The sequence below is a fragment of the Stomoxys calcitrans genome, chromosome 5, assembly GCF_963082655.1.
Source record: "Stomoxys calcitrans chromosome 5, idStoCalc2.1, whole genome shotgun sequence".
Lineage (NCBI taxonomy): Eukaryota > Metazoa > Arthropoda > Insecta > Diptera > Muscidae > Stomoxys > Stomoxys calcitrans.
The window spans coordinates 95,590,066-95,608,790 of NC_081556.1; the positions used below are offsets into that span (position 1 = coordinate 95,590,066).

Here is an 18,725-nt window from a genome sequence, read left to right on the forward strand (position 1 = left end):
TACTCGGCCGAGGACCTGTATTATTTTTCATAAACATTTAAATTATGAATTTTCCCGAGAGTTGTCAACAGTGGAGCATACCTGGCATCACTTTATCTGCCTTTCGACTCTCCGATACCACCAGCTACGTCGGAGCTGCAACGGTTGGTGAGGAAAGCAAAACAGACAGGAAATGAGGTACTAATAGGGTGCAATCCGAACTCTCACCACATTTCGTGTGGCAGTACCAAGCCCAGGCAGAATTCTAAAATACTAACGACCAAATAACACCGCTACCTTGGTTAATAGGATTAAGGAGGAGTTTTTAGATGTGACAATATGTTCGGAAAATCTAATCGATGAGTTATGTGTGTGTGTCCCGCACTAGTAGTCAGAAGGAGTTTCACTTTAGGTTATCATTTCTTTGAGAACCTGTCTAATTTAGCGAATGTGAACATTCGCAAGTTGTTGGGCGTTTAAAAGTGATCTGTTCCTGTGGTAACACAATGGACAAAAACGTCTAAGTGAGTCTGATGGCAGACTGCCACTTAAACCTAACCTCACCTAGATAAAGCCACCATTTAAATCGATTTTATGATTAAGCTGATTCTTGCTCATCTACAGAAAACTCTTGTTGGCTCATGGAATTTTTTAAAATATGTGGAACTGGGATTCTTAAACGCCTTTACAGGAGGCATATCTATAGCTTCCGGCTTGTTTTAGCCATACCAATTCAGAGAAAATCTTCAACAATGTCGATATGTACTTCTGAAATTGATTACTTTTCTTATTTCTTTGGTGCAGCAACAGAAGAACGCTTCTCAACTATGTACATTCACATGGGGACCATTGCTAATGGAGATGGTCTTGGGTAAAGTTTTGTGTTTTATTGCCAATCATTTATAACATTTGAGGTTCATTCGTGCAGAAATGATAGAAATTGTGTGGTTGGTCAGTAGCCGAGTTTCATTACTTTGGGACAATTAAATGAGCTTCAATGAAGACAAATAGACCTACTGACCGCAAATGTACATTACAAGGATATGTACCTACACACGCCCAAACAGACTCCCACCCACACAAACACACGCATACACTTTCAAAGATATTCTAGGAGCCTAATGTAATAAAAGTTTATTATTGTTGTCATGACTTTGCCTTTTTGGCCGGCAGCTAAATTAAATTTTCCATTCAATTTCGGTTACAAAACGTGCCTTTAAGGAAGCTTAAATTTCAAAAAACTGTCACATGTTTTTGAATGGATTTCGTTTTGGCAGATTGTGGCACAGCATATCGTAGCAGATTTTTAAATTGTGATTTCTGTTATTTCCTGTTAAAAATCTAATTTTGTCCAATGATGCTTTATGGGAAATTAAAAATGCTTTATGCAAGAAAGATGAAAGGTAGATGAAACAACTCATGAATCACCTTAAACTTAAACTAAAATATGTTATACCTATCAGTGTGGTGAATTTCTTCTTCCCTATGTCAATAATATATAAAATTTTTATATTTTCAGCACTTTATATATCATATATGGGTTTTTTCTATTTTCCCCGTTTTTCATTTCTCTGCAGTTTGTTTTGTTTCAATGACCACAATATTGAGTAAATTGTAGTTATTGAACAAACAAACATTGGCTGCTTTAATGCCAGACATTTGGCATAACGCAAAAAAGTGTGTCGTATTGCTCTTACGCAGATGAAATCTATTTTTATTTGAAATATTTTCGCCTCGTGAGATACCCTAAGTGTGGACATTAAAAAATTTTGATTTATAGTTATTTGGACTGTTTTTGATACGCAAAAACTAAAAAGGTAACAAGTAAAAGCGTGTTAAGTTTGGCCGGGCCGAATCTTGGGAACCCACTACGATGGATTTTGCTAAAATATGGGAGCTATATCTGGTTATAGACCGAAGGGGACCGTACTTGGTGCAGTTGTTAAGAGTCATAACAGAACACTATATGCAAAATTTCAGCCAAATCGGGCAAAAATTGCGGCTTGTAAGGACTCAAGAAGTCAAATCGGGATATTGGTTTATATGGGAGCTATATCAAGTTATATACCGATTCGGTCCATACTAGGCACAGTTACTGGAAGTCGTAACGGAACACTATGTACAAAATTTCAGCCAAATCGGACAAAAATTGCGGCTTGTAAGGGGTCAAGAAGACAAATCGGGAGATCGGTTTATATGGGAGCTATATCAGGTTATAGACCGATTTGGACTGTACTAGGCACAGTTGTTGGAAGTCATAACGGAACACTGTGTGCCAAATTTCAGCCAAATCGGACAAACATTGCGGCTTGTAGGGGCTCAAGAAGTTAAATCGGGAGATCGGTTTATATGGGAGCTATATCAGGTTATAGACCGATTTGGACCGTACTTAGCACAGTTGTTGGGAGCCACAACAGAACACTATGTGCAAAATTTCAGCCAAATCGAACAAAAAATGCATCTTGTAAAGGCCAAAGAAGTGAAATCGTGAGATCGGTTTATATGGGAGCTATATCAGGTTATATACCGATTCGGCCCGTAGTAGCCACAGTTGTTGGTAGTCATAACGGAACACTACATGCAAAATTTCACCCAAATCGGACAAAAATTCCGGCTTCCAGGGGCTCAAAAAGTCAAATCGGGAGATTGGTTTATATGGGAGCTATATCAGGTTCTTGACCGATTTGGACCGTACTTAGCACAGTTCTTGGGAGCCACAACAGAACACTATGTGCAAAATTTCAGTCAAATTGGACAGAAATTGCGGCTTGTAAGGACCCAAGAAATCAAAACGGGAGATCGGTTTATATGGGAGCTATATCAGGTTATACACCGATTTGGACCGTACTAAGCACAGTTGTTGGAAGTCATAACGGAACACCATGTAGAAAATTTCAGCCAAATCGGACAAATATTGCGGCTTGTAGGGGCTCAAGAAGTCAAATCGGGAGATCGGTTTATAGGGGAGCTTTATCTTAATCTGAACCGATATGACCCATTTGCAATCCCCAACGGCTAGCTTTGCGAGTTCGACCGCTATCACGATTTCGACAGACGGACGGACGGATATGGCTAGATCGACTCCGAAGATCGAGACGATCAATAATATACATACTTTATGGGGTTTTGGTGGATAAATTGTGTGTCGCATTGCATAAATATAAGGGAGAAAGTGGCACAGGGCACGCCACAGGGGGGCATTTTATCGCCACTCCTATGGGTGACCATCATAAATGACCTATTACGGATGCTGACTGAGGAGGGATTTGAACCCGTCTGCTACGCAGACGATGTTATAATACTTCTAAAAGGTAAGGATCCGAACGAGCTATGCAGAAGGGCCGAAAGGGTCTTGCATATGACTGGGCTAGACTCGGAGGTCTCAATGTTAACCCAGAGAAGACTGAAATATGCCTGTTCACGAGGAAGATGAAGGTGGGCCAAATTAACGCACCACGTTTCCTCAATAAGACGATTTCGATATCAAAGGTCAACGTCACAAACTAAGGTGTGATCTTGGACAGGAAACTGAATTGGAAGTGTCGCATTCAGGAGCGTACTGAGAAGGCTCACAGATGATGGGCACTATGTAGACAGGCCGTAGGCTCGAAATGGGGTCTGAATCCTAGGATAGTCCACTGGCTCTATAGAAGCGTGATTAGACCAATACTTAATCACGCCTCAGTAGTTTGATGGACTGCTCTGGAGAAAAAGTGCAACATAAGGACCATAGAACAAGTTCAGAGAACATGTTGTCTTGGCATAGGTGGAGCGATGAGGACCACGCCCACTAGGGCACTGGAGACTTTTCTAGATATCCGACCCATTGACATACAGATTAAGTGTGAGGCAGCCACTGCGGCTATGAGACTTAAGGCGATGGGAGAATGGATTAAGGATGGGAGCAGCTAATACCATCTCGGTATAATCGAGGCGACGATAGGAAACCTGGAAGGAAGGGAAGAGGTTTCCGATCGGATACCTGAGATGAACCTTGAAGTCGAGTGCAAGGCACTGCTGCCAGAGGCACAGTCTTGGATTGACGGAACCCTAGTATTACCATCTGGAAGATTTTGTTACACGGATAGATCAAAGCTAGAGGACAGAGTGGGCCTGGGGGTTTACATTGAGAACCCAGGGACTGAGATCTGTTTTAGATTGTCTGACCATAATACGGTTCTGCAGGCGGAGATCCGGACGTGTGAAGTGGAGTGGTACCAACGCGATGACGTCGAGTGTAAACATCTTTACCGGCAGCAAAATTACCATAAGGGCATTAACAACCAGGACGGTAAGGTCACGAACAGTCTTGCAGTGTAAGAAGGAGATTAACGCCTTCTCTGAAGATGGCAAAATTCGCATCGTTTGGGTGTCGGGCCATAACGGAGTAAGGGGAAATGAAAGGGCAGACGGTTTGGCGGTGAAGGCCACAAGACTGCCGTCAATAAACTTGGTTAAACCGAAGCGTTTCAGGTCGACGCAGTCCGAGTTAAGGGAGTGGGCGACGAATGCGCATGCAACATTGTGGAACAGCGAAACGGTCGGTAGTAAAAAGACGAGGCTATTACGGAAAGGAAGCAAGAAGGAGGTCAGTATAGCTATTGGTATTATAACGGGACACATAGGACTACGAGCTCACTTATGTTAAATCGGTGCGGCAAGTGATAGCATGTGTAGGGCATGCGGGAAAGATGATGAGACGTTGGAGCATTTCCTTTGTCATTGCCCGGCTTCCGCGTCTAACAGATACCAGCACTTAGGTGGAGACACAATACCAGACATGAACCAACTTAGGGGAGTGGTATTGAAAACAATTAGGGATTTTGTAAATAGCACGGAATTCCTAACTTCAAATTTTCTTTTTTGGGGGTTACTTTATAGTTTTTAGAGCGGACAACAAGCCGATTACTGGCTTAGGTATATGTCCTTAGTGGCATGGGGTGCATTAATATCTGCACCCTCTTTTCAACCTAACCTAACCAAAGTTATTAATAATTTTTCTTACGGTAGAGTTGGTGCCTAGAAACTCCAACTCCTTCATGACTGACGTCGGTTTTACATTATTGAAAGCACCTTCAATGTCAAGAACCCTCTATGTAGCCGACTAGGTCGTGAAGGGCTGTTTCAGTGAATTTGCCTTTACTCTATGCATGCTGCTGCCGCGACAGGCGATCTCCAGGGATCTTTGCACTAAGATATGTTTCTATCAACCTCTCAAGAGTCTTCAGCATAAAGGATGACAAACTAATAGGACGAAAACCTTTCCCCTTCGTGTGGTAGGGTTTTCCTGCTTTCGGAATGAAAATGACCTTCGTGTTCCTCCATCCCGCAGGTATATATGACATTCTGATACAAGCAGAGTATATTTCCCTAGGCCAGGGAACCAGTTTATCAGACACAGCTTGTAATTCAACCGGTGATACATCATAAGGGCCAGGCGACTTAAAGGAGTCGAAGGATTTTCGTCTCAGAGACAATATCCCTAATATCCTCCTCCAGTGACAACCTCTTCTGGCGCCACGTAGTCCGTTGGAGAATTTCCCGGGAAATGTGTATCAACGAGTAGTTCTAGTTTTTTCTCACTAGACATGTACATACATTCTCTGAATTTTGAATATACCTTACTGTAGTAGGTTTCGAGGACAGAATATTCCTAAGTATAGAGGCCTCAGATGTATCCTCCACGGAGCTGCAGAATTCTACCCAGGATTTGTTCTGAGCCTTTCTCAGATCGCCCATATATTTTCTTAGCTCAGCCTTATAGATGTCCCAATCTTGTGGTGCTCTTGTGGCTTTTGCTCTGTTGAAGTGTTTTCTGCAGTCCTTCCTTAGACCAACCAGCTCTGGTTTCCACCATAGCATTCGCTGTTTGCGTCCCTGACACAAGCGAGTCATTCAGGGCCTTCGTAATCCACTTGACCACTATGTCTATATCCTCCGTAGTTTCCACTTCCATTTCTGGTTTAGAAGGGATAGTCGTGAAGTATTTGTCTGTTTAGCCGAGGGATCTTTTCTACATTTTTTTTCTCCATGGCTGAAACTAATATAACGATGATCAGAGAAGCTGTTGTCATCCAACACAGAAATATTTGATTGCTGTCAAATTCCGCTCGCGGAACAATTAAAAATTTCCGCCTCTTTTTCGAAAGCAGAATAGAATACCAACCCTAATGCATGCCAGTGACTACCTATTCTGGCGCCTCGTTGTCCATTGGAAAATTTCCCGGGAAATGTATATCAACGAGTAGTTCTAGTGTTTCCTCACTATACATGGTCCATATATTCTCTGACTTCTGAATATACCCTAGACCGTAATAGGCCTCAAGGACAGAATCTTCCTTAGATGGCTATCTGTGTTTCTCAATCTTCTTTCTCTCTTCGACCTTCTTCTTGGGCGAACACAATGGGTCTAAGCTCTTCGAGTGAAGCGTTTAGCAAGATCGGTTGCTGGTCACGTATCTTCCAACCCAACCTAAGACATCGCTCCCCTTACAACATTTTCATTGCGACGCTCAAAATTAAAAGAATTTATTGGCGATTAATTATAGCAGTGGCAAAACACTTTCACTTCTAATCATCACTGATAAGTTTGTTGTTATTACTTTAAAAATATATCAAGCCATTAAGGCATTATAAAGTCGGTTTAACGTTTAATTTCTTTTGTTTCACATATACCCATCATATAGTAATCGCTTAATCTTTGACGCGTATTTTCGACGAAAACATATGATTTGCCAATTTCTTTTGTTTTACGGCTGTTTAGTTTGAATTCTTTTCAGCTCTTTGCAAATTCAATTGTTTGGTTTGCCAAATTTGTTGTTTTTATTTTGTGTCAAATATTTTTGAATTGTTTTTGGCATCGACCAAAGAGAAATGTTGGCGTTCTTAATGGGATATTTTTAAAATTCTCTGACGTTTGTTTGATGATAATACATCTCGGGGTTATGAAATATGTACAGAGTGTTGCCACCTTGAGAGATTATATGCAGGGATTTGAGGATCAAAAGATAAAAGATCAAGCAGACAATTGAAATGCCCTCAATCTTTGCTAAATTTCAATTTTCCCTACAAACATATTGTGCAGAGTTGAAGTTCCAGTGCTCTTACATCAGTTATTGCAGTCTGATTCAAACTTTAGTTCTATAACAAAACATTAGCTGTTTAATGCTAGATGTCACCTTCTGCCACCTGGTTGGCAAGGAAATTTTTTCAACGCTGCTGCCATTATTAATGAGGGTTAAGGTTAAGACCTTAGGTCAAAAATGTCATCTCTCAAAATTTCATTCATCATGGCAATTATTCAATAACTGTTTATAAATAATATTAATCAAATCCAAAAACTTGCGATATAAATAGTACTTATTGCCAGTATTAATGACTTTGGAATGCATATTTTGTCTTTTGATGTTTCCCATTACATGAAATTTATGAATGAGTTCTTGTTTATGGCCACGAAGAAAAATCATCATCAATAAAACACAACAACCGGCAACATTTCAAGAGATGCCAACAGCATTAGCGCACAACAAGTCACCAACTACAATGTTTGGTAAACATTTATGCGCAGAGAATCATGACAACAACAAGAACAAGCATTAGTGATGACAAAGCACAGATGCAAAACTTTGTCGTCAATTTTTTGTCACTTTCTATTTGCCGCTACATTCACTGGCGTTTGGCATGTTTTTCAACGACGCTCAGTGGTGCACTTTGGACTGTAATCGCTGTTTTTTTTTGGCAAAGCAACATAGGCGACAGTTACACTCTAAAAAGTAAAAGGGGGTACCAAAAGTCTTGCAGGAAAATTGAAATGTAAATTTTACATCGCCCAGTGTTGCAAAACAAATAAAAAAGTGCAAAAAAGTCAAAAACTTTGATTAGTGTACATGAAGCACTAAGTTTTTCCGGGTCGCCATTAGCTACCAACCACCACGTATCTCATATACATTTCGTTTGAGTCCGTTGAAAAATGAATGATTCATGAACGCGGTCTATATTCGGCAAAAACAGACTTAGCTGGGAGGTACCGGAGGCGGCCACGGATAGCGGAATTCTTCATGGGGAGTAACTGCAATTGCGGATTTTGCCTTCTCTTGCGGATTTTGCCCCCATCATTTGGGTGCCGGGCCATAACGGAGTAAGGGGAAATGAAAGGGCAGACGATTTGGCGGTGAAGGCCAAAGGACTCCCGTCAATAATAAACCTGGTTAACCCGAAGCCTTTCAGGTCGACGCAGTCCGAGTTAAGGAAGTGGGCGACGAATGCGCATGCAACATTGTGGAACAGCGAAACGGTCGGTAGGACGGCGAAAATTCTAAGGGGGGATCCAGATCGTGAGAAGACGAGGCTATTACTGAAAGGAAGCAAGAAGGAGTTCAGTATAGCTATTGGTATCATAACGGGACACATAGGACTACGAGCTTACTTATGTAAAATCGGTGCGGCAAGGAATAGCATGTGTAGGGCATGCGGGGAAGATGATGAGACGTTGGAGCATTGCCTTTGTCATTGCCCGGTTTTCGCCTCTAACAGATATCGGCACTTAGGTGGAGACACAATACCAGACATGAGCCAACAACAACACAAAAGGTGATTGACCACCTTCAACTCCTCTTTGTCATCACACCCCTTGCAGAAGTTTGCCGCCCACTGCGTCCAGCGCGTAGTGAAAAACCTAACGTTGCAACGCACTGTCAGGGCTGCTATCAGTAGTCCGGGAGCTGGCAGCTACCGGGCAGGCCCACGGTTTGAAGATTGCGGAATGCTTCATTGGAAGTAACTACAATTGCAGGTGCGGACAATCAGCGGTATCGAATGGAGAGTTTCAGTGAGAGGCAGGGAAGCAGTGCCTGCAAGATGCAAGATATGACAATGCGAGGCTCCGGCGGCGATCGGTAACATGGAGCGGAACGAGCTCAATTATAGGAGCGGTATCGGTTCTTACTTAAATACTGCCTGCCCATGATGTTTGATATGATAAGGCGATGTTTTGGCCTCCTTAAATAACCATTGGACCTAAAGTTTCTGCTGCGTTCAGTACCATGAACCGGAACGAGCTTGTTCGCTTATAGAAGCTCGACGAGAATCGCTCCACATGCAAATGTGGCTACAACAACATCACAAACCCCCTTAAACTGCCCTTCGTCATCACCTGAAAACCTGAAGTTGCAATACACTGTCAGGGCCGATATCAGCAGTCCAAGGACATGTTTTCTTAGCGTATTTCGCGAAACTGAACGTCACTTACCCTGGTGTGACGTTCAGTTTCGCGAAAAATTTCGGCCAAAGGGTCATGGGCAACTTTCAATCTACAACATTAACGCACTTCTAATTTGCTCGGTGATCGTAGAAAGCGTACACTCTACCAAGAAGCTCGCACATGCCAGGGTTTATTGATTTTTTGCAATCACACGGCCCCGCAGAAGTCCTCCCTCACTGTGTGAGAGCGACGACATAGACCTATAACCAGTCCGAGGACATGTTTACTCAACCCCAAGTTCGGTGACGTTCAGTTTCGCGAAATACTTCGTAATACCTTCAACCTACTGCATTAACGCACTGCTCATTAGAGATATGCACGAGAGTGATTTCTCACGCATGCTCACGAGACAAACAAAATATTCACTCACGCTCACTCATGTCTTTTTTTATATCGACTCAAGCTCACGCACGACTCACGAAAAACTTGTTTTTCCATGAAGCGAATAATATTTTTTTTTTGGGAAACGTCTCCAAAGAGTAAGAGAACTCTACTTAAAGTGAGGAAAATGGCAAAAAATATAGTGGCAATTGTTTTATCGGTGTTAATAGTTAGATTTTTTTATTTTCATTTAATTCCGAAAAAAATAAATTAAATATTGTGGCGATAAAAACAACGAGTTTTGGTATGGAAACAAAAACATTTGCCAAATTTCGCTCGCGAAAAAATAAAATTTTACATTTCCGAAACCCGAACCCTAAGTCATGATTTTCTAATGAGTCGTAATATCTTGTGGTTCGTGATTTTCTCGTGAGTCGTGATTAGAGTGTTGAGTCGTGATTCAACCTCACGCACGAAGCTTTTTTATTCAATCACTATCACTCACGATCACATGATTAGATTTCGATCTCATTCACAAATCACGCGTGGCACCACTACTCACGACTCACGTGCACACCTCAACTCCTCACTCGCTCGGTGATCGTAGAAAGCGTACACCCTACCAAGAAACTCGCACATGGGACGGTTCACTGATTCGTTGTCATAACACACCTTGCAGGAGAAGCGCGACGCCAAAGACCTGCCGTTACAATTACCAATCAAGACTCCTATAACAAGTTCGAGGACGTTTTATTTTGCCCCAGAGTCGGTGACGTTTCGTTTCGAGAAAAACTCGAGCTGGAACCCTGTAACAAACAGCACCAATCCCGTTCTCATTCGCGTGGTCATCGTAGAGATGTCCATCCTATAAATAAGTTCCCACAGGGGAGTTTTTGATGATTCCGTAGCACGATCTGAGCTTTACAGAAATTCATTCCTGTTCCCCGACACAGCAGAGTCTGATAGGCTTCTCCGTGACATAAATGAGCTTTTTACATCTTTTAGTCAGACTCGGCCTAACGTAGCCTGTCGCCAGAGCAACGTACATATATCGTATATCAGGACCGCTAAGAACTCCACCTAAGAGACGCTAAACCCGTCTAAAAGCCTATTTAAATACTTGTTTCCAAAGAACTTAAAAAAGACTTCTGCCATGGTGCACCCATTCAATTAAAACGCATCTCTGTATACATAAGGTCTTGGAAAAAACAGAGTATCCTCAGGCCAGTAATGCTACCTCCAGAAAAAGCAGAATTTTTCAACAAGGGAGGATTAAAATGTAAATAATCCATATAGCATTGTCACCACACCGATCGCCATCCCTGAGCAGAGCAGAAAAGTGCCAAAAATTTAAGGAATATCAATATTCGCAAGGGCGATCACCCAATATAGAGGAATAAAGGCCCAAGCGCGAGTCATTCAGCTCCACTCTACGGGCACTCCTCCTTCCCCCATTCGCAGAAACCAGTCTCGACCTCACATGGCTCCTCGCCAGGGCCACGTATATCGTGACAGTTCGTTCGGGGAGCCGTTCCTCATCGACATCGTTTCCAGTGTTCTCGAGACCGCAAAGACCTTCGCTTGAAAGACGCTAGGTAGCGTCCCAGATATCAGCGCAGTAACCGTACAATGTGCCTTCTCGATCATGGTTCGCTGAAACCAGTCTCTGCCTTACATGGCTCATCGCCAGAGTCACGTATATCGTGATAGTCCGTTTGGACAGCGCTCCAATAAAGACATCGTGTCCAGTGTTCTCAGGATCGTAAAGACTTCCACTAGAAAGACGCTACCCCAGCGGGAAAAGTCGGCGACTTCGAGGCCTGATATCACTCGTTGTTTTGCATCCGTGAGGCTTGGTCTCGGAATTTCTTGTTTATATCTCTTAACATTGAGTCACATTGCCAGGTTAGATCTTACCTATCACGGTAAATACATAGCCTAAAGAAGACACTCCCATGTGTCCCATATATTTTATGGGATACCTCAGAAGGAATACATAAAGAGGATAGAGGAATACCTTATAAGGATTCAAACTTTTAGAAGTTGCAAGGTAGTCCTCTTGGAAGCCTCATTTTAGAAGGCATAAGGTCCTTCTATTAGAAGGCTTTGAAGTGCTGTTATCAGGACTGATTTAAGCAGGCCTTACTAATTTTCCCAAATTTTTTGGGTATACCCATCCAGAAGAATTTGTGGCACCCTGATTACAAGGAATTCAATGAATCCTCCAGCCCCGAAGTCTCTATTCAATTTAGAAACATCCTTGTATAGAAAAAGTCCCTAGTGCAAAAGCTTTAGACCGAGGATGATATTCCTTACTCCAGAGATCAGCGCAGCCGCTGAATGCCTCTACATGCGTCCAGAAATCTATATTATTCCCTGATTCCCAAAAAGACCAACTCTGAAAAAAGTGTGGCCTTGTAGGAGACGCAATTATGTGTCAGAAAATTGGGTTGCTCTAACTATTAATGTAAACATTAGGTCCCAAAAGATCGTTTATACAAAAAACAACTATTGCCAACAAGTTTAAAGTAAGCAAACATTTATCTTAATGATGTCGATATTGAGACACTGTGTGTAGTTTATTTTTAAAATGAAACGTAAACATCGTCATCATCGTCATTATGATGTCTACTAATAATCGCCTTAGTAAAATCATCAAGAACCCTGAAAGATATTTATGTACAAGCTCCCGCTGAGAGGTGTTTATATGTGCAACTGTGTGTGGTTTATATAATCGAATTTTCCTCTTTCACTATTGTGCCGAATTCAATTTATTTGCTTCGTAAATCGATTTTCTCAGCCTTCTCAGAATCCTTGAAGTTTTATAATTAATAAATTTGATAGAAAACAAACAAACAGGAGGAAGACTAGCAGGATGAGGTGGGTATAGTTGAAATACTTGAACGACACTTTAAGCAGAGAATAACAATTGCTGAAAAAGGATATAAATAAGTTGTTGAAAATACATAAAATGTCAACTATTTTGAGAAAATTCTGCACGGAAACTCATTGACGAAGGATATGCCATTGAAGGTGTGATAAATGAGTTTTAATCTTGTTTGCATAGATTTTTTGAATGCTTTAAGAGGTTTATTGCTTTGCTGAATGATTGGAAAACATTGTCAAATTCTAGTACATAAGGTTACAATAGCTCTGAGGCCGTCATCGAGGAAAAGGAAACTAAAGAAAATCTGCTGGGTACACAGAAAAAAATAATTCTAAGAAAAAAACCAATTACGAAAAACCCCGTGAGCCAAGCAATGTGGTGGCTGGTTAAATGGTTTTTTGTCTTGTTTATGGATATAAAGTTGTTGTTATATGTTGGCTTGCAAAGATTGAATTTCAACAACAAATTTGTACTTTTGGTCACTGAGATTCAAAATAATTTGTTGCAGGAAAATTAACAAATTTCGTCGTTGCTTTTTCCGACAAAAGTTGTTGTTTTTCAAGATTTGTTTTATCTGTATATCTCATATAGTTTTTAATTTCTTTTAGGATTTGTCAGTAGTTGACCTGTGAACATTACTCAAATTACAAGGCCTTTTACTGGAAATGGAAAATACTCTCCTTTTCGGCTGGATGTCCATCTTGGACGGACGACAATGATCATTTTGAGCAGATTCAGTTGAGAAAAGAGCAAGGGGTCACCCAAATGAACAAAAATTCAATACAGACTTGTGTCCCTTGCTTTTCAAACCAAGTTATTGGACATAGTGCCTGAGACAAAAATCGTTTGAGCGATAAAAAGTTTCGATGCCTTAAGTCACCAGGCCCTGATGATGTATCACCGATTGAATTACAATCTGTGTCTGATAGACTGGTTCCTTGGCTATGGGAGATATACTCTGCTTGTATCAGCATGTCGTATATACCTCTGCGATGGAGGGATACAAAGGTCGTTTTCATTCCAAAAGCAAGAAGACCTTACCACACAAAGTCTAGAGATTTTCGTCCTATTAGACTGTTATACTTTTTGCTGAAGGTTCTGAAGATCAACTTCTCTAGAAACATACAACATATAAGGGTAAAGATTCCTGTTGATCGCCTGTCTCAACGACAGCATGCGTATAGTAAGTGCAAGTCCACCGAAACGTTTGGGCGATAAAAAGTTTCGACGCCTTTAAGTCACCAGGCCCTGATGATGTACCACCGGTTGAATTACAAGCTGTGTCCGATAGACTGGCTCCTTGGCTATGGGTGATATACTCTGCTTATATCAGCATGTCTTATATACCTGTGCGATGGAGAAACACAATGATCGTTTTCATTCCAAAAGCAGGAAGACCTTACCACACAAAGTCGAGAGATTTTCGTCCTATTAGTCTGTTATCCTTTTTGCTGAAGGTTCTACAGAGGTTGATAGAAACATATCTAAGGGCAAAGATTCTTGCAGATCACCTGTCTCGGCGACAACATGCGTATAGGCACTTCCACTGAAACAGCTCTTCACAACCTAGTCGCCTAAACAGAGGGTTCTCCCGCTGTCAAGGAATATACAATGGTAGCATTTCTTGGCAATGAAGGTGCTTTCCATAAAGTAAAACCAACGTCAACCATGAAGGAGTGTGAGTTTCTAGGCATCAAATCTACCGTAAGAAAGTTGTTAAATAACTTACTTACTAAAAGATGCAGATCTAAAAAGTTGGGTCAGCAAAGGTGTACTGTCTCCTCTACTTTGGAATATAGCCATAAACTATATATTATTATTCCTGGAAGAAAAAGTTGTAAAAGTGGTCGCGTATGCTGATGACGTTGCAAATTCGATTAAGGGAAAGTTTCCTAGCACTCTAAGAGATATATTTCTGGAAGCTCTACCTACTCTAGGTGTAAATCCGCTGAACAGAAAATTTAACTTCAAATCAAACATTTTGGAAGGGGAAAAAAAGGCAACTCTTGTCCTATACACTTGTAAGAGGACCATTGGTAAAAATTGGTGGAATTTAAGCCACGTGTCATACAATGGGCATATACTGAAGTTGTCAGACCCATAATGCTATAGGGGATTGTAATCTGGTGGCGCTTCAAAAATCTACGACAAATGTCATGAATATCTTTTCACACAGCCAGGCAGCCATTAAATCCCTGTTTTCAAAAACCAACCTCGACTGTCGCAGATCTCTCAACGAGATGGCTGAATAGTTCAAAATTCACCTGTTCTGGGTGTCGGGCCAGAGAAATATCCTAGGGCATTGTAAAACAGATGAGCTTGCGAGACTACGAACTACCTTTCATATTCTAAGAGAACTGGAATCTGTGGCTATGCCTCTAGCGACAAGTAAGCTAGGTTTTTACGATCAGGCCCGAAGGAACATTCCAAAATTATGTGGCCAAATCTAGACTTGAAGAGGACAGCCGCTTTGCTGTCTCCTGATTAGACATACGTCTCAGCCATTTTGTCCGTCATGACAGGTCGGAAAATATGCTGACAGACTGAAGTCTGCAAGTAAAGGCTTTTGCCGACGCTGTGAGGACGTCGAGGAAGAATAGACTATAAAACATCTGCTGTGTGTGTGTCCCGCACTGGCGGTAAGAAGGAGTTCCACTTAAAGTTCTCATTTTTCGCAAGTTGTCGAGCTTTTTAAAGCGATCCTGAAGATTAAACGGTAGACGAACACGACCTCACAAATGTCGCTATTTATTTTTCCACCATTGAAAAATTTTTTCTACCAACGCCTCTTTTCTATTATAATGGGCCAAGCTGGTCTCCAAGTGAAATCACCTTTATCGTACGCTAGCTCTTCAATTTGAACCTAAACCTTACCATGCGAAAAATTCAATTTCAACCGCCAACACCCCCAAAGCTGACATGTAACACAATCACGACATTATGGGTGCCAAAAGATAACAAATTCGACACCCAAGTTTGAGGCTTAGTCCTGAGACACTTTGCCTCAAACCTGACTAGCCCCTTCAAAAATAGCAGCACGGCGATCGAGACAATTTTATATTCAAATGAAACCCCTTTGTCGTTCACGAAATCGACATCAAAATTAGGGAGTAAGTATTTGAAGCCGTTCCACGTCCAAAAAAATTCTTCAGATGGCCATGACAATAAGGGACTCAAACTAAAAATCTTTGCGAATAAAGTAAGACTCTAATAAAACAATTTTGCGTCAAGTGTTTGAATATAGAATTTGAGGCACAATTAACCGAAACGAATCGAACAAGATTGATCGAGAGACCAGTCTACATGGGAGCTATATTGCGGCTTTCAGCGGCTAAAGATATCAAATCGGGAGATCGGTTTATATGGGGGCTATATCTAAATCTGAACCGATAATGCCCAGTTGCAAAATTTCAAGCGGCTAGCTTTACGCGTTCGACCGTTATCATGATTTCGAAAGACGGACGGACGAACATGGCTAGATGGACTTAGAACGTTGAGACGATCAAGAATACGCTGGCTACTTGGACCCAAATTTTAATACCATATTCGTTTTATGGTCCCCAATACCTTTCATTTGATACCCTTATTGTGCCCATCGGACCACTTTCGAATATGTGTGGCGTTTTTGCGGTAAAGGGGAGAGTCCGCCTCCTACCGATATCTAAAAATTATATAGCCTATGTTTCCTTCCAGACAAACGTACACAATCTATGAAAATGGTAAGAAAATCGGTTTAGCCAAGTATCATATAGTCATAATGGCGTTTTTGAGGGTTGACCCCCTATACTGCGACCTAATTTTGTATGCCAGATTTGAAATTTACTGCCGAATACCTTTCATTTGAGCCTCATATTCAAATGAACGTCCAATATGTCTGTGTTGGGGTTGGGGCAGCCCGATGGGAACTCGAGTCAAATTTTAATACCATATTCGTATTCTACTCTCCAATACCTTTCATTTGATGTCCATAAACTTATCTATACCAAGTTCCCCACCATCTGGTAGGGGCTACAATAATATCAAGTTTTACTCAAATCGTTTATGAAACAAAATTTGCTACATATTTTTGTAAATATTTCCTCCCTCCCACTATAGGTTTCCAAAAAAAGTTAACAAAAAAACTTACCTTAATAAAGCACCAATGCAGTAGGTAAGTAAAATTTCCGCCAGATGTCGTCTCTCGATGGCAATGCAGATAGTATCAACGATGTCTGCTGAACTGGCAACAACAACAATAATAATAATACACTTGTCACTCACGTTTTTCTCTATTTGCTTTATCAATGGCCTATTTTCTCTATTCTTATCACAATTTCTAATTGAAACACTCACAGATTTGTTTACACTTGCTGCACTGGTTGGTTTTTGTTGTTGTTGTTTGTGTTTTACTTCACCAACACCACTTGTTGTCAATTCACCACGGCGGCCACCGCCAATTAATTCACCATAATTACACAAATCATCTGTTATCTTTAGAAGACTTTTATTGCTAAACTCATCCACAAAACTATGACACTGAAATGAGGGCGAATGCAAGTGGATGCGAATAATTTTACAACTACACTGGGGTCTATTGGGCCGTGTTAATTGTTTAGTTTTTCTATTTTGGAAAATCCTTAAACGTGGATCGCGTGGTGTATAATAGAGAAAGACTTTTTTCGATTTGCTACTGTTGTGGTAAGTACGTAGATGATTGTTGTTGTTGCTGTTGGTTTTCACTTTACTCTTACTACTCAGTATGGTTAAAGCGGACACTGAGGCCGTTGCGGCTGCTGCTGCTGCTGCTGTTGTTGATGAGGGCACAGTTGCTGTGGGACTTAGTTGTTGCTTGGCAGTTACACTGGATTTGTTGCTTTTTTTGGAAGAAGATTTTTTACAATAGAAGGTTTTTAACCGAAAGTCATTCATCAAGACCGTCGTTATTAACTGACTTAGAATAAAGAAGCACTCGTTGAGGAAGAATAACACTATGAAAATCTCAAAGCCAACAATGGCAGCTATGATGAGTACCGGCACTATTAGAATAATTGGAATCGATGTAGGCGATAAAACGTCGATGACAATGATTTTGCTTTGCTTGCTTGCGGCTCTGTGGCTTGGCTTAAACACCCCGTAGTTCATCCAAGTCTTTGCGAATGTCTCGTTTAACAGTGGAACCCACATGCGGTAGATTTTCTCTTAGAACCGTATGGCACGAAAATATCCGTTACGTTTTCACTAATAGTAGAAATGAGTGCAAACCGCTTGAAATTATAACGAAAATATTCAAACGAAAAATAATTAAAAAAATTCAAAATATTCACACAACACTTTGGCGTGACTGCTGCACTTTGCTCTCGTCGCTGCGATTGCTGCTGCTGCGGCAGAAAAAGATTTCGATGATTATGCTGATGATGATGCTGCGTTGCCTGCAGATAATATCCGTTGGTGTTTAACAGTAGTTGTCAAATGGTCTGGCTATTATTTGCAGTTACCACAAACATGTTGTCGCCGGAATTTTCTATTCACGAATAAGAATTTTTGCATAGATGGATGGGGGGGGGGACACACTCACAGCCAGGCAATGGAGCAAACGAACGAAAATCTTTGACGCGGCAACCGAAACTGAGTATGGCGGCGAGCGTTGATTTTGCTTTAAGTGTCAATGTTTTATTTATTGCTCTCCTTTATGTTTCTCTAGAATTTGATAAATGGGTATGCTCTGTGTTTCTCTGTTTTTCTTTGCTTTTCTTTTATTCGTTGTTGGTTTATGCTCTTTTCTATTTGATTTGGTTGCGCTCTAATGCGATTTGTTTAATAAAATGTACGATGACACCTATTGATCATAAAGTTGGAAGCAAAGTTTTGTCAATGGCTTGGGGTGACAGATAATCTTGCAAAATTGTTGTTGTCATTTGTCATTGATAGCCGAACAGAAAAACTTTGTCGTTGGCTCTGCAAAGATAAAGAAAACGAAAACAATGAAACAATGAGCACGGATGTTATCAGTAGCTGTATAAATTAGCTTAAATATAAACGTTTTAAATCATGGATAAAATGCTATAAAATTAAAAAAAAAAAAGGTTTTAAAACTCTAACAATTTCACATACACTCGAGTTCAAAAAATAATTTTGTTTTTCCATTTCAGTAAGATAATGGTAGACGATATTTGATTTGAAGCAATTAAAAATGTCTTAAGTTCAGCCTACACTCATAGAAAAAAGTCTGATGATAATAGCAGATACAATCTGCGGACTGCAAGTAGTTGATTTTGCTGCTATTAATGCCGTAATTCTGCT

General features: G+C 40.9%; 1 protein-coding gene across 1 annotated transcript in view; it reads right to left on the bottom strand.

Moving 5' to 3' along the window:
* LOC106089561 (uncharacterized) overlaps positions 1 to 18,185 on the bottom strand; it is a 40,530-nt gene extending 22,345 nt beyond the window's left edge. Inside the window, exon 1 of the mRNA XM_059369993.1 lies at positions 16,573 to 18,185. Coding sequence (XP_059225976.1) covers positions 16,573 to 17,609 — 1,037 coding nt within the window. The 5' untranslated portion in view covers positions 17,610 to 18,185. The remainder of the gene's footprint in view (positions 1 to 16,572) is intronic.
* Positions 18,186 to 18,725: the final 540 nt, after the last annotated feature.